This window comes from Maylandia zebra, linkage group LG9, assembly GCF_041146795.1.
Source record: "Maylandia zebra isolate NMK-2024a linkage group LG9, Mzebra_GT3a, whole genome shotgun sequence".
NCBI lineage: Eukaryota > Metazoa > Chordata > Actinopteri > Cichliformes > Cichlidae > Maylandia > Maylandia zebra.
This window is the reverse complement of record NC_135175.1, coordinates 17162660-17190178: the sequence shown is the minus strand read 5'-3', so window position 1 is coordinate 17190178 and position 27519 is coordinate 17162660. Positions and strand designations below refer to the sequence as shown.

The following is a 27519-nucleotide window of genomic DNA, read 5'->3' as shown; positions in this document are numbered from 1 at the left end:
TTCACCAGATATCAACACAATTTCGATCCGCTCCTCATGTGTTAACCTCTTTGACATGTCAATGGCTGTGAACAAAGAGAAACTTGTAAACAACTCATGAAAGAATAAAGTTACGTTGAAACCAAGCACACCATTGTTTTTCTTGTGACATTACCAATAAGTCTGATGTGTCACATGGCCCTCTTCCTATTGAAAAGACAAAAGTTGTATCCAAGATGGCCGACTCCTAAATGGCCACCATGGTCACCACCAATCTTGATGAGTTTTCCCCCTCACATATACTAATGTGCCACAAACAGGACTTTAATATCACCAACCATTCCCATGTTATTACGGTGAATCCATATAAATGGCCCACCCTGTATATAAGTCTATGGGGAAACAACTTTCTGTCTTGACTCTGTAAACAGTTTTCCTGCCGAGTTCGTGGTCTCAGTCACTCATCTGGGTCACTCTCTGGGTACCAAAAAGTTCATCTTGGGGCTTCAAAATAGGACTTCAGAACCCAATGGAAGATGTCAAGGGAGCCGTGTCTATTGTCTAATGATGGTGTAGCCCTACTTTGCTTTGGTATGAAACGTAGATTAGCTTATCGGAGTTATGGGCAAAGTTAACTGCATTTTACCAGTTGGTATCAGCCACTTGTCGATGCAGTGGCTCCTTTAGTGATTCAGGCTTTATTAACTAAGCATACTCAAGAATACAGTAAATACCTAATCTGTAATCTGTTGTAACTCTAACATGATCTGTGAGGAAATAGCAAATATTTGTAGATATGTTAAGTTGAAGAGACAGATAGACCGAGGGCTGTTGATTGCAAAAGACGTCCCAATGATACAAATCTCTCTTTGGATGATGTTACATTAAACTGATTAGAGGCAGATTTTGACTGTCAGTCCACTCAACCGATTAGCAATAACAGAACACACATACACACACAAAAAAACCTCTTCCTGACAGTCTGAAAGGGAATCACAGTCCATCTCTGCACAGCACCTCCTTTAAAACCCCCGATACATCCAACAACTAGAAGAAACTGAAACAAAACAAACCGGCTGTGTTCATTAAAGCCGCTATTGTGTGAGTCTCCGAATACACTCAGATACCTGTCAATGCCTGTTTGCATCCGCAAACGCCACACGTGTGTACGTGGCTGTCAGGTGAGATTGTAGCATTTACACTGTGATCTGTCACACCTGATTACAGATACATGTTTCCTTCTCTCTGTGTCGCGCGCTGCAAATACGCGTGATGCCCGCGTGAGCGTGAGCGTGTGACAGGCAGGCATCAGCGGAGGTTTGGCGGCTGATGACAGCGCCGCGACCGCTGATGACGCCCTCCATTTTGTCACTGGTGACTCACGCAGATTACCCCCAGCGCCATCTTCTTACTCTGTATGCTAATGAAACAGAGAGCAGGAGTAATGAGAAAAGAGTGACAGATAAAAAAACGAGTGGGGGAATATAGAAAAAGGAATAGGAAACAGTGTGTAGAAGAATACATGAGAGAATTGAGAGAATTAGAAACATGACCCAAAGTGTTTGTAAAGAGGAGTCACCGAAAGGGAGGCCACATGTGTGAACGTACACAGCGAAAGGGAGAGATAAAAAATATAGAATGTGGGGGAGAGAGAAAGAGAGGGGAGGGAAAAAGGAGACTAATGAAGGTCATCGGCTGCTGATTCTATATTGGGGGCTCCCTTGGATAGAATTTAGGGAGAGAGGTAGGGGAGGTGAGTGTGATGAATATGATTATAGTTGTGTGAGTGTGTGTGGCAGTAATGAATTCAGGGTGTGGGGTAGAAATGGGATATAGGTCTCCGAGAGTGTTGAATTTCAAACAGGGACGCTGACTGCTCGCCGCCTTGGCACTGATCATTCCGGTTGGCTTCCTTGTGTCCGGTGGTAGGTGCGTGTTTGTCTGTGAGCTTTTCGCCAAGGTAGCAGGTGTAAGACACGATCCGGCCTTCTGTAATTTATGTGAAAACAGAGCTGTCGTGAGATGTCATTAGCTAAAAGGCAAATTTCATTATTTCGCTAATGTGGAGCGTGATGACTCTTTTTGATGTCTCCTTCCAACCCCCCCCCCCCCCCCTTTCTTTTTCCCCTTTCCTACCTGCTCCCTCTCTTTCCCCACCCCATCCACGCCTCCCGCTGCCTTTTTATCTATTTACCCCTCCTTTCTCTCATCCCCCATCCTCCCTCTCCTCCTCTTCTGTCCCCTCCTCATTCAGAGGATCTCCTTATTCAGAGCAGCGTTCCCTTTCAAGGTTGAAGAAAATGGCCATGTGTCTGCATGTGTGTGTGTGTGCGGAAAGTGGGAGTGATTTTCATTCATGGTCCTGCTGAAGGAGGTGATGGTGACTCACCTTCAGCCACAAACCACCACACACACACACCACTCATACACACCTTGCACTCCTTCCTCTCCTCCCAGCCTTTGATGTGTGTTTGAGCCCATAGCTAATCAGGTAGCATCAGGCCTAGTCCTCATTTCCCCTTCACACCAGCCCCATTAGGGAGAAGGCTTTCTGGAGCAGGCCGATAAGGACAATATGCTCTTCTTTGGCACTCTCTCTTCCATATATACCCCCAAATCTCACACTACTCACTTTCTTTCTTTTTCTCTCCCTCTGCTCCCTTCCCATCTTTCCCCCTCGCTCAGTCTCCAGCGTCTCTTCATTCCTTCATCTCTCATACTTCTTGTCACAGGTTTCTCTCACTTTTCACTTTTCTTTCTAAATGTCCCATTACTCCTCCGTCCCATTACTCCTCCTCTGCCTCTTCTTTTCTCTCCTCTTTCCCCCATCCCAACCTCTCTGCTCTCTAAATCACACCCAGCACCTCCTTTCCTTGCTTCCTTTGTCAGTCTCCCTCTGCATCCATCGTTCACTCTGGTTTCCCCCAGCAGTCCCAAACTTACTCCCCAAATCCCCAGCTACATTCTTTCAGTCTCTTCCCTCATGCATCCCTCTTTCACTACTTTTACACTTCCTTTTTCCTTTCCTTGTAGTCCTTAATGCTTCCTCGCCTCATATTACCTTGTAATCTCTCCTTCCTGCTAGGGCTCCTACTGTCGCACATTCCTCCATTTCCTCTTACTACTTCTTTCACTTCTGGGTAAAACTTTTTGAGACATTGCTCATATTGTCAACTTGGCCATTTGTGGTCAAAATATTGGTTCTTTTTCTTAGTTAGTTGTGCATTCGGTAAACAGGGCAGCTTTTCACTTTCATTGACTAATAGCATACGCACAACATTCATGATCCTCTTCATTTGTGAGCTTAATTAATAATTGTAAGATATATTTCTCCAGGCAACCAAGTAGATAATGGAAGATGCACCAGTTTTCATTTCAGTTTCATTAATATATTTTGTAAGCTGTCTGCTATTTGCTACGCAATAATAATTGTACCTACATCATGGCCGCTAAGCTGTACACCTCAAGGTTACACGTCTCTGGTAGTTCAATAAATTTAATAAACATATTATTCCACAAACAGCTGTGGCCAGAGGTATTACGTCTTCAAGCTGTCCATGCCATTCATGGAAACATGATATTTCTTAAACTCCTCGAGAAAGTTTTTTCAAACTCGACAAAACGGTTCACAAGGATGAACTGATTGCATTTTGTAGGTCTTAGTTCAGGGTCACCTCACATCTGTCCCGCTTTCGTGAAGGTGATATATCAGACGCCTGCAGGGAATTTTATTATAAAAACGTTCACTTGGACTCAAGGATGAACTGACGATGATGAAAACGAATTTTGTTTCCACACCTTGAGGGGCTTCTTTGAAATTTGACACAGTGATTCATTTGTACTCAAAAAGGAACCTTACAAAACAGATTTGTGGCCATGATTTAAGAAACTGTGCGCTAATTATACAATTTAACACACACTGTAAAGAAGAGACAAATGGTTACTGGACTCCAATATGTTGTAAACCCCATCCCCACTGACCCCGCCCATCCCAGATTAGCTCGACAATCTGGGAACACTCAATATTGCCTAATTTAAAAAGTTCTCTAGTCAGAAAACTGTTGTTTTATTTTTCCTGACAACAAGTAGCATTGGGATACTTGAGTTAACAGCTGACTGTAAAATCGATGTTTGTGGTCTTCTGTTGTCCAACAGAAAACATAAAAGCATGATGTTGGCAATGCAAAAGCCTCAGTTCCCAATAGTGCCACACATGATGTGAATAAAATCCGAATCCAGCGCTGAAATAAGTATGGTTTAATGTTTATTATCTTAGCTGCTGAGTACAGAAATATCTTACACATGCAAGTTTTTATTGGACAGTTTTGCATCACAACTGCATCTTTGTGGAAGCTTTATTCTCTTTTCTGTTTTTCTTGCATCGGACAAAATAGATATTTTTTACATGACTGTAATTAGTCCTTAGAAAAAGCGAACACAGGTTTTTCCCTTTTTCCAAGGAATAAGGAATACCAAGGAATACTATCATTTAAGCAAGAGTTAGAGTTTGAATGTAGGCTTATTGCCATTTTATAGTCTACAAGTCATACATATTTAGTATGCAAAATAAGCGAGTACATCGCTGTGCACTGTCACTTAAATGTTGACTCATTTAAAGCTGTATCACCTCTCAATAAGTGGATTATTTCTAAGCTGACAAGTAGAATATTTTCATTTATGAATGACTAAAACAAGACTATATTTAGAATACTCAAACACCACAGTTTATAAATTCAGTGAAACTAAAGCTAATACACTATGGTAACTTTCACATGTAAGAAAGTATATTTCATATAAGCCTGATTATTACAAACTGTCATGTAAACACCATAGTTGTATTAAATCTGTGCAATGCATCTACATGAATTGAAAGAACTGCCAAAAATCTGCTCTGATTGGCTTTAAGTGTGAAGGTCATACAGAAAGACACACGATCAATTAACAATGAGTTAAAGCACACATCTACAGCAGTAATTAGGAGGTACAGAATGGGCCACAGTACCAACGATCACGGCCACAGTGGTTTCCTCCTAAAATAAACCTTTGGAGAATGTGCTGCATGTACAAACTAGCAGTGAAAACCAGACAAGACAAGAGCAAGGACTTCAGACTTAGTATAGGATCAATGGAAATCTGAGTTTCAGCGACAGCTTAGACAGTTCGAAGGACATTAAATAATAGACGACAAAGAAAAAACGCTTTTGTGCTCTTTGGTTCAAACGATAATGTTGAACTTTGCAAAAGAATACAAGAAGAAGCCTGATGAATCCTGGGAGGTCATTCGGACTTTTGTTCAACTCAGATGGGGTGCAGTATGCCTGGCCTACACTACACTACCACAGTGAATCCACAGCCCTGACAGTGACTCAGGGCGGGGCTTAATGAGTCACTTGAAGAGATGATATTTAGACATGGAACAAATTTGGCCTGAATGAAAATGAGTGATTGGCTAAATAGCCCATCAGCAGACAGTGGTTCAATTAACCGACTATGTGCTTATAGACATCAGAGAGGGTCGGGCACAGATGCCACTACTGTTCAAGCCATTAATAATAATATTGAATTGAATCAAGTTATCCAAGAGGAACACATCTGTAAATGTTATTGAATGAATTTTGACAAAATGTCAGCTTACAAAGAAACACTCGCGAACATAGTTTGCACCATCTCTTTCGTGATTTCTGCTACAGCAGGTTTTTGCTGTAACACAAACTCACAAGGTGAAAAAAATACCAGATGTGTTGTTGTGGCAACTAATAACCTTTCCTGTTGAGTTTATTAGCAGAGCTAAGGCTCTATCTGAGTTGCTCAGGTGTGGTCTATCTACACCCATTTATTGCTCCAAGTTGGCTGAAATAAATTCTTAAAATCCTGCAAAAGCTTCTTGTACCACAAATGCTTACCAGACAAGCTTTGAACACAATATTTGCGTATGATTATTAGCACAGGCAACCATGCAGAGACCTACAGGGAAGCCCAGACTGGAGCTGATAGAGCATACACTCACAAATGTCATGGGCACTAGCATCCCAATCATTTGTATCTTGAAATGGGGATCAAATAATAAGTCGTAAACACTGTAATGAGTGCTAAGATTATCTTCAACTTCTCTCTGTTTTTTGTTTTAAAATCTCTCTTGCGGTTGAGGGCCCATACTGTTCACTAACAGCCCGACGCTAATTTGGGATAAAAAAAAAAAAATACTGACATGCAATATTTTGCTGGTTTACCACAGATTTCCAAGGGACCACACACACAGCAGTGAAGTACCACACATGCTCATTTGATAAAATTAGGTTAGGAAGGAGACCGTAGTGTGCTTTTCTGTCTTTGTGAGAGAAGAGCTCATGGTGTGGAAATTAAGAGCCTGCATGTACTTGTGTGCGTAAATGTGTGCATTTGTGTTTGTGTGTGTGTGAGAGAGGCTGACTAATCCCTCCACAGAGCTGAAACGAGTTAAAAACACATCAAAGGGAAGCTTAACCTCTGTGAAACCTCACCGGGTTTTCAAGAACAACAAATGATCATTCTCCTCATTGTTTCCAGGGGGACTCTTTTCACCGCCGCGCTGCTGACTTTTCCCTCAGTCCTGGGAGTTTTCAAAAAGCCTGTGGTTTCATTTTTAATGACTGTGCCATTTGTGAAAGTGTGTGTGTTTGTGAAAAGAATATGCGTGTGTGGATGTGTGGGTAGGTGCACACGTGTGTGTTTGCACATAAAAAAAGGATATTTTTGAGTGTGACATGGCAAATGAGGAAAACAAAGCTAACAAGGACATGCAGCTCCGCTCGAAATCATTAAAATGTATGACATCCTGACCAGCTATACAACCGCTATATATATATATATAAATATAAAGAACCAATGAAGGATAAAAAAAAAGAAAAAGTGGGTTTGGAAGACAGGAAGGTGGACACGGTGACAGAGAAAGGCAAGATGAAGAAGCTAGTTGTGGCCTGAGACCTGCTTTTCCTAGAATTCTCATTATCACAGTGTTCCCTCTTTATAACTTTGGATATGCACATGCTTCCTCTGCGAGGGTTTATTTGTGCGAATGAGAGTTGCTCTTATTCAAACACTTGAAACATGAATAGAGGAACGCGTGCCCTATAGATCTACATGTTATCCCAGGTCCCAAACTCATTTTAGATCTTTTAATGGAACGATTTTACTTCCTAGAAAGGTACTTACCCGTATCAGCGTCGATGCCTGACTCAGCAGTCGTATAAATTTTTTTTACAAAAGCCTAATTAACGAGTACCACTGCCAGTTATTGTTACAGTACAAGCATCCAACTGGCAGAAATAATATATTTTTGGCACACTGACATGCAAAACAAAAGTGGGGAGGAATATAAAGCCGCTTGCAAATATGTGTTTTTATTTTGCTACCGTCACAATACGGGGCACAGAAAAAAAATCAATAAACAGTTTTGAAAGTATAAAACATAATATCAGACAGCTAATACACCCAATCACGCGAGCACGCGCTCGCCCACAGTCTCTCAAAGAGACACAGAAGTACACAGACACATAATGTACTCAAACATAGAGACGCACGGCCACATTCACCGCAGCAGACGCGGGACACGTGGTGCACAGCTGGAGCATAATCAGAGGCTGCGTTACTGCCATTTACATCAACGTCTGAACCACGCCTGTGGATGGATCATGTGCTGTTTCTCATTTATCCAAGCGGGACTCATCTTCAGATCTACTGTTTAACTCTATCTACATTAAGTTTCTTGTTTTGATTAGTTCATTTGTACATTTAAGGTGCAAAAATCTGGTTATAGCTCAAGTGAACTGTTGGGAATTTTCAAATAAGTGCATTTGAGATTTTGTGCTCACTGCTGCAGTTTTGCTGCAGAATAATATTATTAATTGAAGATGTAATTGCTTGAAGCACTGAAACATTTTTGAGGACACAGTCAGTTATCATAATTTTAAGTCTATCTAAGTAATCTGTCAGTGTGAATGTTTTCTTGGCATAAATCGTTGCATGGAACAGCAGTACCCTTATAAATATGGCTGAAGAAATTCCATTATTTTCTGTTTCCGAGCGCCCCCCTAGGCACAAAGAACTGTGGGACTTGACTTTGACCTGCAGGACATTAACCTCATCCTGGGTATGCTCCCCAGCGAGAAGCTGAAGGTCAAAAGCCATGGCAGGTCAAAGTCTTCAGGGGGCTTCATTTTGCCGGATTCCTGCTTGTCCCCTTAGACCCGGCATCTTCCACAGAGGCGGAGAAAGCGCACTTGGAAGACGGCCTAATCAAGGACGCTTTATCCGAAGCCTTGGACTCACCTGGTCTCCCTACTCCGACTGTAGTCGGCTTGGTTTGAGTCCCATTAGTGTCCCCTGTCACTGGGACTATACTCAGAAGACGGGGCAGGTCCAGGGATGAGGGAAGGGAGGCACAGATAGGAGGGCTGACACTGAGAGAGAGTGGGAGGTGGATGGTGGTTGTAGGGGGAGGAGGAAGGGGCCCACTCCTCTCCACTTGTCTATGCATGGACCTCTCTTCTTCCAGCTGCCTACGCAACCGCTTATTCTCCTGACTGAGATTGCCTAACTACAGAGAAAAAAAGAAAGAAACATACACAGAGAAGCACATGTGCAGACAAAGAGATTAATATGTTTGTGTAGCCAAAGGAACAGTGGCACATTTTTGAGAAGTTTCCAAAAAACACGGCTCTCCTTTAGCCGAAGCAGTGGAATCACACAACTCGAATCAAAGTTAGCAATAAATATCAACCATCAAAAGTGAACAGCTATCGTGCTCATCAAGTAACTGACATTCCATTATGTGATTAATTCATCATCTTTCACAGTCGCTTTCATGCCTGTTGAAACAGAAATGCAAATGGAAAATTGCAAGGGGGTGGGGGGGGTGGGGTTCAGGATTGTATTGTGTTCACAGTTTGAAATGGTTGCAAGAGGGAGTCATGCGACAGTGTAAATTTCTACATGAAAACAGCCAATTTGAGCGATCATTAGAGGTCGATTTAACACAAAATCATCCGTGACACAAAACAAATCGCACATCGTCAGGACATGATTGGGCTCCCTGAAACACAATTATAGACTAGCTAAATTGAGGATTTTTTGTTTTATTTGTGTGTGTGTGTGTGTGTGTGACAAGGACATTTGGGTAAAGGCAGCGTGGAGTGTGAGTTAAAACATGGCTTTTAATACAAAAAATAAAAGCATTTATATTGTTGTAAAAGCTCGGTAATTATATGCAAAATGTGCCAGTCTAAAAATTGCAATAAGGTAGATAAAAGAGAGAAAAAGATATGAAATAATGTATTTTTAGCTGTGAGTACGAGTAAAATAAGAAATTAAAGGATGTAAAGACAAAAAAGACTCATCGGGTAATGACAGTTGCACTCATCCACATCTGTTTTTAAGTGTGTGCGTGTAAAAACTACGGTTAAAGAATGATGTCACATTAACATGTCTGGCCATGTGTGAGTCTGCGTGTGTGTGTGCGTGAAGGAGAGAGAAAAACACAAACGGAGATGAGACAGACACATTTCCGGATGGTTCTGCTAATATTACCCGTCCAGACATCGTACGCATGCACACAGACACAGAGAGACACACACATGCTCAATAAACTCTGAGCACGGGTCTTAGGCTTAACCCTCGAAGAACCAATGGCATGTCGACGTGTCAAACGATCATAAGATGCTTTACTATCCTCAACAGGCAAACCTCCTGCAACACGTCCATTTTCAGTCATGCCAAAAGCAATAACAATTCTAGATGAAAAACACAGAGTCTGACATTTATAATTAACTGCACGCGACCGGTTTAATTTTTCTCATCTTTTGTGGCTCTGGATGCTTTTCTAATTGTAAGGCGGGGGGGTTGAAATTAAAAATCACAGCTTGTCTTCTCAACCTTAACTTTCCGTGGGTGAATTGGTGTGCATATATGTGGATGAAAAGGACACAAGGATGTGTATAAGTAGGGGTGAAGGGAGTTAAGCATGTGTGCGTGTGTATTTTTCCACTGTTTGTATAGTTTTAATGCAAATTATGGCAATTACAGAACTATAAAAGAGTTGCATAAAAACTGTTCAGCTGCTTAATGCCTGTTTTAATTGTCGCGTGTAGCCACGAGACAACCTGGATATCATCAGAAGAACGATACCCTGCTGCTGATCGAGTCTCGAAAAGAATCTCGATTTTTAGTCCTCTCGTGTTCGTCTTCATCTCTGTTAATTTTCTGTGACGTTTCAAAAGTTTGCATGAAATTGGCTTGACAGTCGGATGGAAATCATGCATATGTGCTCCGTATAATGCCTTTCGGCGAGTGAGAAAGCGACGGCGTCAAACCAGTTTGTTACTATGAGTAAATACAACTGATTCAAGGAGACACAGACCTGATTTGTAACCCAATGCCTTTCATAATCTGAGTCATTCCATTCAACTTCTTTACTGATAGCTCTGTGTGCGCGCGCAAGTGTGTTCACTGCAGAGTGAGGTGTTTACATCCTCTCCTTTCCTGACTGCCTGCGTGTATGTGTGTGTGTATACTGTCCATGTTGGATCGATGTGTGTAATGATTCACACTAGAGATTAAGAGGTGCTATTACACACCTGACCTGTTAAACAACACCTCTCTCTTTCTCTCTTGTCTGAGTTCTCCTCTGCGTTTCTCCATGTTCCTCTATCCTAAACCCACAGCTAATGTCATTTGCTCTTCACTGAAACAACACTGCATTAAAACTTCAACAAGTACTAGCTTTTGTCATACCCCGTCAATCAGCAGGCCACTTCACAAACTAACAAAAGTCGGGTGAGCCGCTCCCTAGGCCCTGGAGTTTTGGAGAACTGAGGGGGCTGAGGAGTACTTTTGATTTGTCTCTTCTTTGGTGATTTGTTGACTCTTGTGAAGCTCAACACAGTAAAAAATGTCAGCATTTCCCAAGAATATTCCTCTGTGTTTTTTCCCCCACATTGTTTTATCACAGCGGGCCATTTCCCTATGCTGTCATGGAGAGATCAGCACGGCTGTATTGATATACATCTCTCTCTCAGTTTCATGAAAGGGAAATCATTTACCAGTGGAAAGGAACGTCACTGCCTTTTCCCGATACGATTTGTCCCCCCCCCCCGCACACACACACACCCCACTTCCCCACACCACGTCCCTACATCCCGCACCCCACCCCGCTGCCGATTTTTCACTTTTATCGTAGGAAGAGGAAATGGATGTCTGCGTGCGCCTCTGTGTAAGTGCGCTTGTGTGTTTGAAGTTGGACGCATGAAAGCTTCCTCTTCTGTGTGAGCTCAACAGCAGGTGGGCCGGTGTGTGGGTGTGTGTTTGTATCTGTCGGGTAAAAGGACTGTCAGGACCCGGTGTGTACGTGTTCTTGTGTGTGTCTGTGTGCGTGCGTGTGGACGAGCGCTTACTTGTTGATTTAGCATTCCGATGGCCTCCAGGTTGCTTTGCAGTCTGGTCTGCATGTCCTCGATTTTGCTGAGGTTTAGAGCGACGCAGCCCTTCTTTTCCATGCTGCAACACAAGTGTATGCACACAGGCAAACAAACATACATGAAAAATAAACTCTTTAAAACAGTACAGGGAGTTTAGCGGTCTGAGAGAAAAAACAGAATAACAAAACTCTTTCCTTCTTGCAGATCCTTTAACTGCCTTGTCTGTAGTTTAGCTTAAAAAGCACATTAAGTTTACACTTGCTTCTACCTATTCTTGCACAATGACATGCATTTGCCTGACTGAACAGTTTCAGTCAAATGTCCTCGGAAATCTGCGGCATAAAGAAGTTGGCGTGCATCATCTTCATTATAACTATCTTCATTATAACTTATTACTAAACTCAAAGATGGGTGAGCAAATGGGTTCCAGAAATCATTAAATTATATAAGAAAGTGCATATAAAGCTGGGGAAAAAAAACAAAGCAGCAAAAAACAAAAACAAAACAAACGCAAGCGCAGCCAGGGAACATTAAGAGTACAAGAAGCCATTTAAGATTTTAACTGTTTATTAAAACCGTTTTGGGAAATGACAAACAAATGTTAGGGTCTCCTATCTTCAGACCGAGGGCTGTCTAAGGAATGTCTATTAAATTAACGACGGTGGATAATGGTGCTCTGTACGGGCTGAAGAGCTTGCTGCCCCCGCTTTACGCTCTTTCTTTCATGCCCCAGTGAACCTGTCCAGTTAGCATTTGGAAAAAAAAAACCTTCTAAATACTTTATTGAAGAGTTCTTAGCCCATTAAAGTACCACTGTACCTCCCCAATGTTAATTTTCTTGTAAAAGAGCAAGCTGGGATTTTCTATCAGAGCAGCGGACGGGAAGATGGTCCCATTTTGCCTCAACTGAGAAGATGCACGCACTCATTGAAACGCTAATAAATAGTCCCATTGTTCCTGTAGATGCGTGCGCACGCTCACACACACGCAGTCATAAACTTTTGCCCTTATTAGTCGCAACTGAAACCATTTAAGATGTGGAAGACACTTGAGGAAGACACAAATATTTGAATTGACATTGTTTTCGGCTCCCGTGCATTTGCAGCTAACAAAGGCAACAACAAAAACAGTAGATAGTTATAACGCTGCTTAAAAACGGTACCCAGCAATCTCTTGACTATTTCCTTCTCTGATTTTTGAATCATTTATATGGATGTAATATTATTTTGCATTTCTATGGATCATCATACAACTCTGAGTTATAGCATGTAGCTTCGAGACTGAACAAAAGAAATGGTTGCTCCAAAAAAACGACACAATTTTTTAATGGCAAAAAACAAACTACAATTATAAATATATCTAGATAACATGAATATTTTTGATAAGTTCCCCCAAATATGTGCAAGAGAAACACAAAAAAAACCAATCCATACATTCCCCAGCTGACAAAATATAATCTGAGTCCCTGCATATTAGCCAACTAACTAATTTAGCTTGGCCAATATAAGTGAGAAAACCTAATTTCCTGAAAATGACATTTATAAACTGAACATAATTGCCACTGACCCTTGCAGATCTTTTAATTTCACACCCTAATGATGATACAAAGAACATTAATAAGAGAAATGCAGAAATTTCCTTTGATCTTTCAAATTTTGAATGCCGCTTGAAAGACGAGTTCCATGAGTTTCCATTGCTACAGCGAAGGGGGAGAAAAAAAAATAACAGAAGACACAAACTTTAACCACAAGCCAATTCCATAAAATCCAAAGCGCCACATCTACACATTTTCCTCAAATGATTTAAACGCTTTCCTACGCGGTAATGTGGTCTTCAGCAGATCATGAATCATCTCCGCTGCTGAGACAACTGTGTGAGATTTATGCACTTGATGTGAGAAACCGGCGAAGTGCCGAGCGCTTGGCTTGGCGCCCGTGTAAACATGTGTTCCTGTGTTTACACGCAAACACAGATGTGTGTAATTAGCAGCCTAATCCAATCAGTGTGTGTATAATTACAGTCATTAGTGTCAAAGCCAAGCGGCCATGCTCTCTAAACCAGGCAATAAACTACGTGGTTCCTCTCCTGCTCCAGTCCCACTCATCTTTCTTATTTACTGTCCTCATTTTTGCTGTAAATTTTATGCAAGGCTCGGCTCTCTTTTCACACAGCCTCCCTCTCATCGCCGCTTTCTGCTTCTCTGTCACTTTGGTTCTCCTTGTTTGTACAAATCCTCTGCTGTGATCACTGGGTGCTCTTAATTGGAAGCACATCGTTAGCGGTGCAACTGATGAAGCCTGATGCTTTATGAGCGCTTCCCCCACATGGGTTGTGTCAGGCAGCCACTGAGTCAGTGCTGCCAGAGGCAAACAGCATCAATCTCTGTTTCCGCCACTCACTGCATATCAATGTGTACTGGTATCATATTTTCAGATATTAGCAGAAATCATTTTTGGGTTGTAATGTCTGTTGTCAGAGTTTATCCTTCTTCTTTTTCTTCTTAATAAGCATTTCTGCAGGAGAGAGGTGGGAGGGAAAGGAGGGGCAAGCAGCATCGAAACCCATCAGGCCACACGCAGCACTTTAGAGGGAGGTACAAGACACTTGTATAAGTGATTATCATGAGGGGCTTTAATGAGATTGTTAATTGACACTATGATGTTACTGCGCAACAAGAGTGTAACAAACCTTTTTAGTATCACCGATCCAGGGCATTAATTGTGCACATAACAACTCCTATCATTGTTTTTTAGTTTGAGCAATACCGCTTTTACCCGTAATGGCAAAATAGCTTTTTACTTTAACACTCGGCTACTTATTTACACAGTGGAAATGAAAGGCAAGGTGTTAGTTTGATAAGAGATGTAATTTGGTCTCCGTGGCCAAAAACCTTTGACATATGGACTGTAGATTGTACATTGTTTAGGATCAAACTCTACAATCTGTTCTATGTCCAGAGCCACACCCCTGCATTGATATTACTGTCCTCATAACAAGGTTTCTAAGGTAAACAGATAAAGTTTTGCTTACTTTTTAACTCTTTCCCCCAGAAAAATGTGGCCTTCCCTGTACCCACCAAGACGACTTTTGGCACCTCAGATGAATAATTTGACGACCATTAGAATAGTTTCCGAGTTTTTGCAAGAGTAGCTGCATAGGCAGAGACCACCCTCACTAACTTTCAATGCACACCCAGTCATTTTGTCCTATGGGCAGGCCTGAAATATAACAGAAACAGCTCGGTTCAGAAGCGTTACTCCTAGTAGGCTTTTAAGGGATTACAGTGCAAGAAAAATATATATTTGAACATCTACAATTCTACAACATCTGGAAAACAGCTGCTGACGAGGATTACAGAAACGGCTACTAAATGGATTTGGATAGACACGATGTAGTGTAAACACCGTTACACAAAAATGTCTGCTCAGACAGACATGCTTTTTGTCAAAACATCACCTTATTAACAAGCGCTTATTAGATCTGCGTGTCTAAATCTAAGTTTTCCCGTCCGTTATGGCAGCAAATTGAGCTACGAGTTGGCTGATGCTTGGAGATTTCCTTATCCTTCATCCACTAGGTGGATTTTGAGCAGAAAATGCAAATAAATATGCCAATATCATTTTTGACTCTTAAGATTTATATTTGCATGTAAAAAAGCTTCAGTTTTGCGTAATTTGTTGAGTTTTACGTAATTTGTTGAGGTTGAGAAATGCAGAAAATTTCGTTTACCGAGCTAACACAATTGCGGTCCCCTCCATCAGGCCTCTCCGCGCCTCCCTGTGGGCTTTACTTTTTCACAAAATAACAAATGCAATGAAAGGCCTTCTCATTCAAGCAGCTTTATAACAGTAGGTCAGGTAATCATAATAAATTTCTTTAATAAAGGCATATCTAATGACAAAACCTTCACCCCGTGTTGTCTGCTGTCAGTGATAGTGACAGCAGACAGACATTGTTAAGATACCCCCTGTCCCACTAGTAATGAAATTTACACTCTGAATGTATACGGCTGCCTTGCAATCATGACATTATCTATTGCTTTATAGAAGTGCAATTTTAACACATATGGCATTTTTTGGTAGGTGCGAGTGTGGGGGAAGGTGTGGGCATACTAATAAAATAAAATAAATTAGGAATCAACATAATGAAGGAATGGAATAAAAAAGGGGGGCAAAGGAGGAAGAGGGGCTGGATGGGGGTGACACAGTGGAAGAGGCTTTCATTCACTGTTTTTATCTCGTTCCGTGTTATTATATTCGCTCAATCAAAACCCTCTCTTATGCATACATCTATATGAACTGCCTCTCTCACTCTGTCCCTCTCACTTGCTCATTCGCAATTATGAGGGAAAGACAAAGAAAAGCGATTCATCTTTCTGTCGCGGCCCCTTAATGATATCATTAAAATGACTGACAGCTTTGAATAGCACTGGAAACCTACCCCAGTCAAAACAAATCTGATCCGTTTTGGAAACAGAGTCTGGTGGTTTGTTAGGGGAGGGGTGCAACATGAGCACATGTTAAAAAAAAAAAACGGGGTGAGGTTAGAATGGGGCGTGGGCGGGGGAGCTGTTAATGAGGGGTACCTTAGGGGGGCTCACACTTGGGGTATGGGGAGAAGCGCTGCAGGCAGGTGCCCCCACAAACACCCCCTTTCCCGTACGCGCGCACCCTCTTTTCTCACTTCCATCCTACACCCAATCCCATCTGTGCCACGTTCGTTTTCATTGGCTTAATGAACATAATAAATATATCTCCTCTCTATTGATGAATGCTATTTGGCAGCCACGGGGGTGGCAAGCAGGAGAGGATGGGCACTTGATTGAAGTGTAATCATTGTTAAAGGCCCAGCATGAATAACATATTCAGATTGACGAAGAAGAAATAAAACAGCAGCACGTGCGCACACACGGGCACTGCTACGCACAGGTGGCCGGGCCCGCGGGGCGTTTCATTCACAACTTGGCACTCCTGCTGTTACTATCATCATCAGCTTTGTTCCGACCAGATTGTGTGCGAAAGAGCCAAACGTGGTGGCTTTTGTTACATGCTAAACTTTGATCAGCTGCTGAATGCAAACAAACGTATGCCTTTAAATGTGTGGTCACACACACACACATACACGTGCCCACATAAATGTAGATGACTCACGTTTTCCTGTCTTGCTGTACTCCCCAGTCCCGGAGATGGGCCTGCAAACAATTATAAAAAACAAACCTGTTTATGATTGACTCGCTCTTGTATCTCCTTATTTGTAGTTCATTGCTTTTCCACTCTGCCCCTGTTCACCTTGAAGAGTTCCATGTCTTTCTCCTTCTCATCCACCGCTTCTTTCAGTCTCTTTACCTCCGCCTTCAGTGTGTCATTAGCCTCCTGAAGGCATCTGACAAAAGCAGAGAGACGCGTTAAACAGAGAAATATAAATAGAGATGAAGAATAGCAGACACCTATTATCATCAAGAGACTCTTGTTAACATTGCTGACAAAATAGTCTTTCAAGCAACACCAGTGATGACCGCGTTTCTCTCTTTTCCAGAGCAGCCTTTAACTAGCAGTTCAGACATCATCGCATACACGCATATACTGTAGTCCATTATAACACAATTCTTTTTGCACAGCATTTATCACTTACCCTAGTGACTATCTATTTCAGTATCTTGCTGTGCCCACCAATTTCAGACCTATTAAGAATTCTGAAATTGTTTTATTTGCAGGGGGGCGGGAAGCAGACATTTTCCGGTTAGGGAATATTGAAGGACTGTGTTCATTATGAAAAGGAACCATTGAGGGAGATGTGATTTCGACAAAGGTGTATGGAGTCTGTTATGCACAAGAGCCACATGATAACATGACAAAAACATAAGCACACACGAGCACACATGAACGAGGACACGTGTGAGTGGAGACAGAGGAGAACATGGTTACGGTGGTGCTGGGTGGGGATTATGAACGTATGGCACTATAGCTAGACAGCTTTGATCTCTGGCATGAAGAATATGTCACGCCCATGTATGCGTGTATTTATGAGACATGACTAAACAGAAACACTGTCAGGTGTGAGTATGTCAGGGAGTCTACCTGAATCACCTCAGCATATGCACACACACACACGTACACAGACACACTTCATGCTGCCTCACTTCCAAACCACCGCCGACCATCTTCAGTCATATTCCCTAAATAAAGCGATGTACAGGGTTGAAACGCATTCATTCGAACATACTTGTCTACAAACGCAAACAAATCTAGCTACTGAAAAATATCGCTGTGCCAAATATACTTACTCTTTCTCTTTAGTGATGACAAGCAGAGCTTTGTTTTGGGCTTTAATCTGGGCAATAATGCTCTCACTGGAAGCCCTTAGTAAGGAAGACACATTTTTTAATGTAATTCTACACAAACTAACACATCAACAGTTTTTGGCTGTCCTTTAGTTGTTTGAATATAAACAAATAGATCAAAATGCACCATTAAACAGGTTTAAATATATAAAATCAATATTTTCTACAACATAAAGTATTTTGTAGATTGACCTTGAACTGTAGCTACACATAACAGTACACTATATGATACACACATATTTTATAGCATGTGCCAACTAAGAAAACATTAATAACTTCCTTTTATTTCCTTAAATCCTCTGTTTTTATTTTTTAAATTCACAAAAAACATGTTGGGAGTGTCCATACTTTTGCTCAGTGATCCAAAGGTTGACATTAGTCATGACCAGCTGGCTCTCGTGCAGAAGCTTTGCATTGTCAGACCGCGTCCCCTCCATCTCTGACCGGAGCGTGATCACCTACAGTCGATACAGTAGCCAAGAATTATCCATCAAAACTTAAGCAGTTGCAATCTTTTCAGCATTTCCTTATTGCAGATATACTGCCCCCTTTTCTATACTTTACCCAGCAGATTAGTGAAGTACACACCGATATTCACGCTAACCAAATCCCAAGTAATTTAAACAGGTTAGCAGCTTAAAGTATTTTTTTAAAATATTAACATCCTGCAGCTTCACACATTTATGGACTGCATGTCTCTGTCTTGTAAACAGACACGCCTGTGCACACGCTCAGATGCAAACATCATATTAAATATGAATGTGGGGTGGAGGGGAGCAAAGGTGTGATTAAAGAAAAGCTAAAAAGCAGGGTAAGTAATGCTTTAAATAGAGGGGGTGCAAAAAGGGTGAGACTAAATGTCAAAAATAGAGCATAATGGCAACACAAGAGAAAAATTAGGTAAATGGAGAATAATGGAGGATGAAAGAGATGGCCTTTGCAGACACAGGTATAAATAGCAAGGTGAGGTATTAAGCAGGCGGGAGGGGAGATGGAGGATTTGGTGGGTGGGTGGAGGGGCAGAAGCAGACTGGAGGCGAGATTGGAGAAAGGGAAAAGATGGGTGTGGGGTTAACAGGGACTGGATGGCACTGGCCAAACTGCTGACTTTTTCATTCTGCTTATCAGTCAGGACCTTTCCAGGCCTAAACTCTGGGGACCCTGACATATTACCCTTATCGCCATAGAAACACCTTGATATGCCATACCATCTTCCCACAAAGACTTGAGCAAACACAGAAAAAGTTTCCAATATGTGGGCCGTGATTTAAGTTTATAAAAATGTCAAATGATTAACCCGAAATGTCAAAATATCAACTGCAGGTATGAGATGAATCAAGCACGGTGTGCATCTGTGTGTATATCTGCATGTGTATTTTCAATCTCACACGTGCACAAAATATATATTTTATTATTTTATATTGCCAACGTGTTTCCAGAAAGTTAAAGAAGATTTAAATTTAACACATAGATAAGACTGATTCTGTTGTTGCGAAAGAAATTGTATTCCCGAGCAATCAAACAAAGAAAAGTGATTAAGAATCATTATAATTCATTTTATCATCCAGTGACTTCAAGTGAGCATAACAGGACAAATAATGGTAGTGAAAAGTGAAGGAGGCAATGATTAGCCAACAAAAAACTATCAGCATTAAAAATAAAAGAGATTATTGTCTGTAGCGTCCAAAAACTTTCAGAACTCGGCATCTGTTTCCTGATGATTGAGCATCCATTAAATATGTTTTGCCCATATCCAGGTGGGCTGCAGGAAAACAGAAAAAAACCCACACTTTTAGTTGCCTGAGGTCAAGGTTTTTAAAATATTAACGAGTTTATCTGACAGAAGTCAGTCAGCCCAGGGCTACAAACAGAGGCACCAGTTCAAAAGTTTACAACTTCTAAAGCTGATGAATTTTTCACCTGCACAAGAAAATACGAAGCAGCAGACAACACATCGGTTTTGTTTTTCTTTCACTGTAAAAATTCAAATATGTTGCAACACAAGGAAATCCATGAGACACTCATTTGTTTAATACCTTGTGCATCCACTGAAAAAAACAGAACTGACATGCATAAGAGTAAGCAATGAGGCTGTGAAGACACCAGTGACACATAATTAATAATTCAGTTTGCATAACATGATGAAAAATTGCGCTTTTAATTAGGATTGGATTAAGGAAGGGTTGCATTTCAGCAAATAAGCGCTGAAGAGAAACCGTGGGATCGGTGAAATTACATCAAGCAAATCATTCAATTTTGAAGAATAAACTGAGTCAGGCTATCGATTGTAATTACATTAACAGTGGAGTAAATATTGTCACTGTTTGTGACTTCATCTTGTGTTTTGTCTCGTGCTCTGACGCATATTCACATGAAAAAAGTTCTGTTTAAGCCGTCTTGGCAAAACCCCCGCATATTAACACACCCATATTAATTATAAGCGCAAATATATCAAGCTATACCATTCAAAAGATCAAATAACACCCACCCACGCAACACATGGGCGCACGTACACTGGCAGGATCTGCGGCATGCTGTAATGACAGTAATTACCTGCGGTCTCACATTAACATCTCCCTCCTGACTGTCTGACTGGCTCAGCTAGTGGAGGGATGTAAATCGCAGCACAACTCTGATGTTGCGATTAGGTCTAAATTACACATCATCACTCTGTTTCCAGCAGTGTCAAGGGAGGCAGAGAGAAGGGTTTGTGAGAAAGAGGGAGGGACATTTGTAGAAAACGGATGGTGTGGGGGGGGGGACAAGGAGGTGCCACTGCAACAGTGGGGAGGAGTAAGTCAGCACACCTGCTTAACATTTAGATTGGTTTTGTTGCACAAATATTTTAGCAGATGATGGGGGCTAAAAGGGGCAACAAAATGCATTTATAACCAAGTTTGGTGATACCTCTTGTCCTTTCAGCTTTATACTCCAGAATATGAGTTGACTACTCCTGCGCTGGTGAAAGATTTCAAATCTTTACAGCTGCTGTACCATTTCTTTTTTAATTAATTATTTTTTTTATTTATCCTACCAAAAAGAAAAAAGAAGAAGAAGAAAAAAAAATGCCCGAGTCGTTCCAGCCTATGCTTTTCAATAGATGCAAGCTAGACTTTGCTGGACTCCAACATTTTTTTCTGAACCTATACATCTGAATGAACTTTCATGACAAACCTGAAAGCATACCTGCAGATGGAAAATATAAAAGGAAGAAAGAAAAGAAAGAGAGCAAATGATTGTAGAGACTTTAGAAGTTAATAGATTTTCCATCTTTTCTATTCTCCATGGAGCTGTGTATCACATTGCGCATTGGACAAAAGTGTATTTTCACTAAAAGCCAACAAACCGTCCAAGGTCAGGGGATAAACATGCGTCAAAGCAGACTTTTCTTGGTAATGAGAGGAACATAAAAATGAGTATAAAATCAGAAACAGATAGCCTAGTTGTTGCTTCTACAACCATCAAACCGCTAGAGCCGAATATGAGCCATTACTCTGTTCCACTCAGCTCATCAGAGCACATCCTCTCATCAAATTAATGAACACATTTATTGTTAAACACGTTTTTATAAAACATTCATTCATTCTGTCTAATTAAAAGACCCAACAGGCCTGACATCACTTAAATATGCATACTTATCACTCACATGGTCTGAATTAAAGATCCACAAGTGCGTGCGGGGCTCTGTGTGTGCACTGTATGCGTGCATGTATGATGGTAAAAGAGAATGAGGCTTCCTAAGCAGGCCTTCTCACTCTAGGCTTAATGGTGGTAATCGTGGCGTGACCCAACATTAAGACAGTGTGTGCGTGTGTTTATGTGTGTCCCACTCTCCCTAATGGTGACGATGATGACATGTTCTCCATTAGACTAGTCAGTGGGCCACAGCAGATCTAGCATATTAATGATGCTGATGATGGCTTCTTTAATTACCTTCGTCTGCTGCTGCGTGGCCTGACTCCTTTTCCCCGATTCCTTTCATCACACACTCTCCTACGCATGCTGCTGGGTTGTTTATCAGTGGTTGCCATTACTGAAATCCTCTGTCTTGCATCTAGCCTGTGTGTGCACAGCTACATAACCAGCCTTGGTTGAAGTTTCACAAGCCCCTTCAGGAATCAGTAGAAAATAAGTTTAAACTTGTAAGGCATACAATGGAAATATTTTACCAAGTTCAGTCAATACGCCAGCACTAATATAATATCAAACAACATCCAACCTTAGAAATAATTCAATTTTGCACTTTTATTCCACAGATCCTGTATAAAGGAGGGTAAGCTAGTCCTTGAGGCGTAACAGGATTACTGACAAAAAAAAGAAAAAGAAATGTGCAAATATTGTCGTGCAGCGTCTAAAAAAGAAAAAGAAAAAGTCTACGTTTGATGAAAAACTCAAACAACAGAAAACTGTAAATGCGTTATGGATTGAAGGGATTCGCAATAGCACAATGAGTGGTGTTTAGTTGTCCGGCTGACCGGGTCGCACAAGTGCTTAAATAACAGCAGCAAAACAAAAGAGCAATTTTAGGGTCTGAGGTGCATCCGTGCTGTTTTGTTTCAGTGATGAGTTTGGCAAAGCACAGAGTTACGGGGAGGAGGCGCTGCCCCAAAGCATCTTGGGGGAGAGGGGAGCGGGAGATTGACAGACGGGTTGGTGTGAAGTCTGCAGTGATGCGGATGCTGTAGCGGTCCATTGTGGCGAAGAGAGAGCTGAGCAAAGAAGCGAAGCTGTTGATTTACCACTCGATCTACATTTCTACCCAAACCTACACACGTGAGCTCTAGGTAGTGACCGAGAGAATGAGATCATGGTGGTAATAAGCTTCCTCCAAGGGGTGGTTTGGATCTCCCTTAAAAATATTCTAAGAACCTCAGCATAACTCGTTCACATCGAAAGGAAACTGTTAAGGTGGGCCGGTCAACAGGCTAGGATGCTTCCTGAATGCCTTCTAGGTGATTGCTTGGAAGCCGCGGGGAAGACCGAGGCCATGCTGGAGAGATTACATCTCACAGCTGGTGTGGAAACTGGAAGAGCTGGAACATGCTGCCAAAGGTGTGTGTCTCTACTTAGGCCGCTGCCGCCATGATCTGCACCCAGATAATCGGCAGAAAATGGATGGATGGATAAATATAGCATACATTGCAGTACGTGGTTTGCTTTTTAACTGCAAGGCATTTATACATAATTCATTATGTTCTCCTGCACACGCAAACACACACACAGATCCACACACGATGACTAATAAATAAAAATGTGCCAAGGTCAATCTCCTCATGGATGCTCTTAGTCCAGTGTGGTAGCTGAAAACTCAGCGACGTGGGGCTATCACACAACACAGCTTGTAATAGAGTGACACAACACAACTCTTGGAATCTGTGAGGGCGAATTTAGCAGAGCTAAACCTTGTTGCCAAGGTGAAATAATTAGATGTTAACCTTGAATAATTGCAGTATTAGTATTTTCCCTTACTTTTATTTGATTAATTAAACACTCTCATGTTTGATTTATTAAAAAAAACCAAACTAATTTCCACTCGTTTTAAAAGTGTTGTAAATCTTGACCAAGGTGACAAACTGTTTATAAAGTAAAACATGAAATGAAATAAAATAAAAGAGCTATGACTGATGTGAGTCTGCCTATTTTGTGCTTGAACGAAAAGCTTAAGAAATCCAACACATTATCAATAAAACAAAAACCAAAGGTGACAGCAAGGAGGAGAAAAAAAACCCTTTCAATACACCTTTTTCTTATCGCCTCTTCCTTCCAGTCTGAGACTAAATTCTTCCTGCCATATGTCACCTCTATGAACTCATCTGTACAGGAACTTTTCATGGTTTTGTACTGAGACAGAAACACAAACGTACAGCCTTCTTTGGTAAAGAAGGATATTGGGTGACAGCTAAGAAGGACGTGAAAAGTTATAGCAACAACATGCGAGGGGAAAAAACATGGTTAGTTTTCCTGCTTGACTGTCCTTTCCATCTCTCAAATGAATTACAACAGTGTAGCTTAATGAGCTGTGTGGGATGGTGATGGGACACACATGCACCACACACTGTGCAAATACAAAGTCCATTCCATGGTTTAACAGTCAGACAATTGGGCAACTTCTCTTTATTCATCAACTAAACAAATGAGCTTCATTTGTCTGTCCTCATTTCGCCATGTGTGTGTATGTTTGTGTGTGAAAATGGTGATCAAGCGCAGGTCGTTCTGAGCTAATTAGTCCAGGCTTGGGGGCTTCTATCAGGTATAATGAGTGAGATCAGTGAACAGCTACAACCGTTACGGCGAACCGACATCTCAAGTGTCTCTAAAATTTGAAATACAACACGTTTGTTTTGCATCCACTTAGCCAGATTGCAAACAAAAACCACAAAGATATTTACAGGCTTGCACATACAACATGCTGTTTTGGTTTTTTTTACAAAAATCTGCAAACAAAAAGTTACGCAGTTGAAACTAGTTTGAGTGGTCCTATTGTGACTTTTTCTGGCTCAAATGAGAAAATCTTTCCATATTGCTTTAAAAAATATTTTTTCTCATTTCCAGGATTTCAAATATGGGTGTTTTGTGAAGCCATGAATCTAAACAACCAGTCTTTGGTGCCTAGACCTTCAAATGTGGACTTTTTAAAAGAGAAACATTACTTATCCATGTCCGTCCGGTGTTGCTATGGCTGACGTGTCAAGACACTGCCAAAGATACCTGTCCGCATTTCTGTGCCAGCAACAGAATAGCAGTATTTGTTGCCCTGGGGTGAGAACGCACGAGTACTGGATGACATGATTTGATGGAAAATTTCTATTAAGCAGTTAGGACCACAAATTTACAAAAACATATTGGCAAAACAAATGAATAAGGCCCTAATTCTAGCAGTCGAGTCCCAGACAGTTGATTCTGTTCATCTGGATGTAGCGTTTTCAGTGGGAGAAACGTTTCGTCACTCATCCAAGTGACTTCTTCAGTCTCAGCTGACTGCAGGTTTCCCAACCTTATAAACTGTACATTTGCATAAAGCTCTTCCGTGTTAATCCAGGGGTTGTTTGTTCTCACTGAAGTATAAATCACATATAAATCAACCAAAACCATATATTAATAATTAAAACCCTTAATTTAAATATGTTTTAAAATATTATATTGCAGACAATGATGGCTGGATTGACATAAAAAGACAAAACAATGGCTTTTGGGGGAAAAACTTCCCAGACCTTCATTACAGTTATCCTATAAAATGTACCTCAACTGGATTTAGATCACATGACTGACTCTGCTAATGCAGATTATTCCAGTTCTTTACCTTTAAAAACTCCCAGGTTGCTTTTAGATTGTGTTTTGGGCCACTGTCCATCTCTCCTTTGAAATGCCATCTAGTCAACTTCGCTCCAGTACAGCTGAAACCAAGCAGATAGTGTATCCCTATACAGTTCCGTCTTCTGTCACATCATCAATAAACAGCAGTGATCCAGCGCTGCTGGAAGATATGTATGTCAGTGTGTCACACTGCTTCCACCACACTTTACAGATGAAGTTGTATGCTTCCAAGCCTTCTTCATACTCATTTTCCTGCGATTTCCATATAACTTCATCTCCAAAATAATGTTGTTGCAGAGCTGGTGTGGCTTTTATTTTCAGTGCAATATCAGCTTGGTTGATGCAGTGTTTAGCACTGTCAGCTCCCACGCTCCAAAGACATGATTGTGAGGTTAATTGGTAATTATAAATTGGCTGTAGGTGTAAATGTGAGCATGAATGGTGGTCCGTCTCTCTGAGTTAGCCCTATGAAGGACTGCGCCCACCTCTCACCCTGTGACACATCCTCATTGGTTAATACAGTTCATGCTGACTTTAGTCATACAACTATTAAAAGATTATGTTTAGGGAAATTCCAATATTACGTGGACCTAACTGCACATTATAGCGACATTCAACACACCCTTGCGCAACTTAAATTTATATTGTGCATTCACACACTGATTGGTACAAATCTACAAAGTATTTTTACACATTCAGATGCAACTTTGTATTTTACGCCCCCCCCCCAAAAAATACTTCATAACAGAATTTGTATGCAGTTAAATACTGCCTAATGATTCATTGTGGGAAAAGGTGGTAACAGGAGGTAGCAGGATGACTCTTTGTTCCCTTTTTTTTTTTTGGCAGTTCTATGTTTTTCTCAAGGATATTAACAAGGGACCAGACTTCTCTCTGTAATCACTAGGCAAGCGCCCCGCTGACTCAGAGTGATTAAAATCTACTGTCTAATTGTATTTGTACAGATGACATCAATAGTTGTAAAGATATTTGGGCAACTAAAAAAGTTTAAGAACATGAAAACATGCTTATAAACTTTGCTATCTGAAAACTTCTCTGCAAATTCTCATTAAAACTGCTTGAAATCTTTAACTTCATGCTCAAAGAAGTTGAGGTAAACACACTAATGACTATGATTGTGTGTGTTGTGTGTATGGCTGAGTAAATGTGAGGGAGAAGGAAAGAGGGATGATCTGATCAATCACAAAAACATGCCTTATTTTTACCCTGATTGGTATTTGAACTGGACTCATGCAGAGGGACAGGACTAAGCAAAGTGTGCATGTATCTCTTCGTGTGTGTGTGTGTGTGTGTGTGTGTGTGTGTGTGTGTGTGTGTGTGTGTGTGTGTGTATGTCCTGAGCAGCATGCATGGAAGTGCAAAACTGACTAACATGCGAATCGTTAACTTGATACCAGAAAAAAGATACTAAACAAACCCAGAAAACGCAAACAAGACTCTTTCGCGCACACCTACGTAGTATACACTGTGCATACAAAGACATACATAGAGAAAAAGACAGAGCTATCTGAGGTTCAGCTTCTGTGCACCAAGGCAATTTGTAATATAGATTTCCTCTATAAGCCACTGTAGAGTACCATTTACCATTTCAAACCCTTTGATTTTTTTTCACCATTGGATAATTCATCTTCTGCCGCTCAATAACCGAGATTGGGACCTAATGAAGGAGTCATAGTCACAACGGCCATCACACAGGTGTTTAAACACAGTTTGGAGTCAAATTCACTGAAAAGCTCATTGGTTTTTGAAATGATGGAGGACACGAAGCATGCAAAGGAAAAATGCAAAGGATTGTGAACAAGGGTGGGTCAGTGAGCGCATAACATATACAAATACATACTTTTTGATGCATACAATAAAAAAGTATTAGAGTGATTAACTGAATCATTTACAACCAGATGTAATCACTGTACTTGCTCATACAGTATCTTGAACTTAAACCCAAAGGTTACTGAAACATTACAGTTACAGTTACAACAACACCGGTAGTATTGGGAGCATTTTTATTAGCTGAGCAATGTGTTTCAGCCACAAGCCAAAACATGCACATACTACTTAGGCTGCATGAACTTTTACCACTTTAGTTACTAAAGCGGAAAGCAGACTTTAGGTTCCATGCCAGAAGGCTCTACTCTGTTTCTCCTAATACTAAAAGGCCAGAGAGGAAGTCCATTATTGATATTGGCAAGATTCTGAACTCATCTAACTTGTCAGTCCATTAAGGTCACCTGATAGGGGTTTGCAGTGTCTGCTTTACTATCTTAGTCATTAGATGCTCATGGCTGTTGCTCCTTGAAAGGCTGTGATGAAATACTATGATGCGATGGGTAAGAGCTGGATGTGAACATTTCTTACACTTTCATATTAATCCATTAAATATAGGGCTATAGCCTGTTTGCTCAGCTTAGCATGAAG

At 41.1% G+C, this 27519-nt stretch overlaps 1 protein-coding gene across 1 annotated transcript in view; it reads right to left on the bottom strand.

The window, feature by feature from the left end:
- Positions 1–7344: 7344 nt before the first annotated feature.
- The window catches only part of LOC101464292 (uncharacterized), a 91811-nt gene continuing 71636 nt past the window's right edge, over positions 7345–27519 (bottom strand). Inside the window, exons 22-27 of the mRNA XM_004546520.4 lie at positions 18118–18227; positions 17713–17787; positions 16718–16811; positions 16580–16620; positions 11406–11508; positions 7345–8554 (exon numbers count right to left, since the gene is read on the bottom strand). Of these exons, the coding sequence (XP_004546577.3) occupies positions 8171–8554; positions 11406–11508; positions 16580–16620; positions 16718–16811; positions 17713–17787; positions 18118–18227 (807 nt within the window). The 3' untranslated portion in view covers positions 7345–8170. The remainder of the gene's footprint in view (positions 8555–11405; positions 11509–16579; positions 16621–16717; positions 16812–17712; positions 17788–18117; positions 18228–27519) is intronic.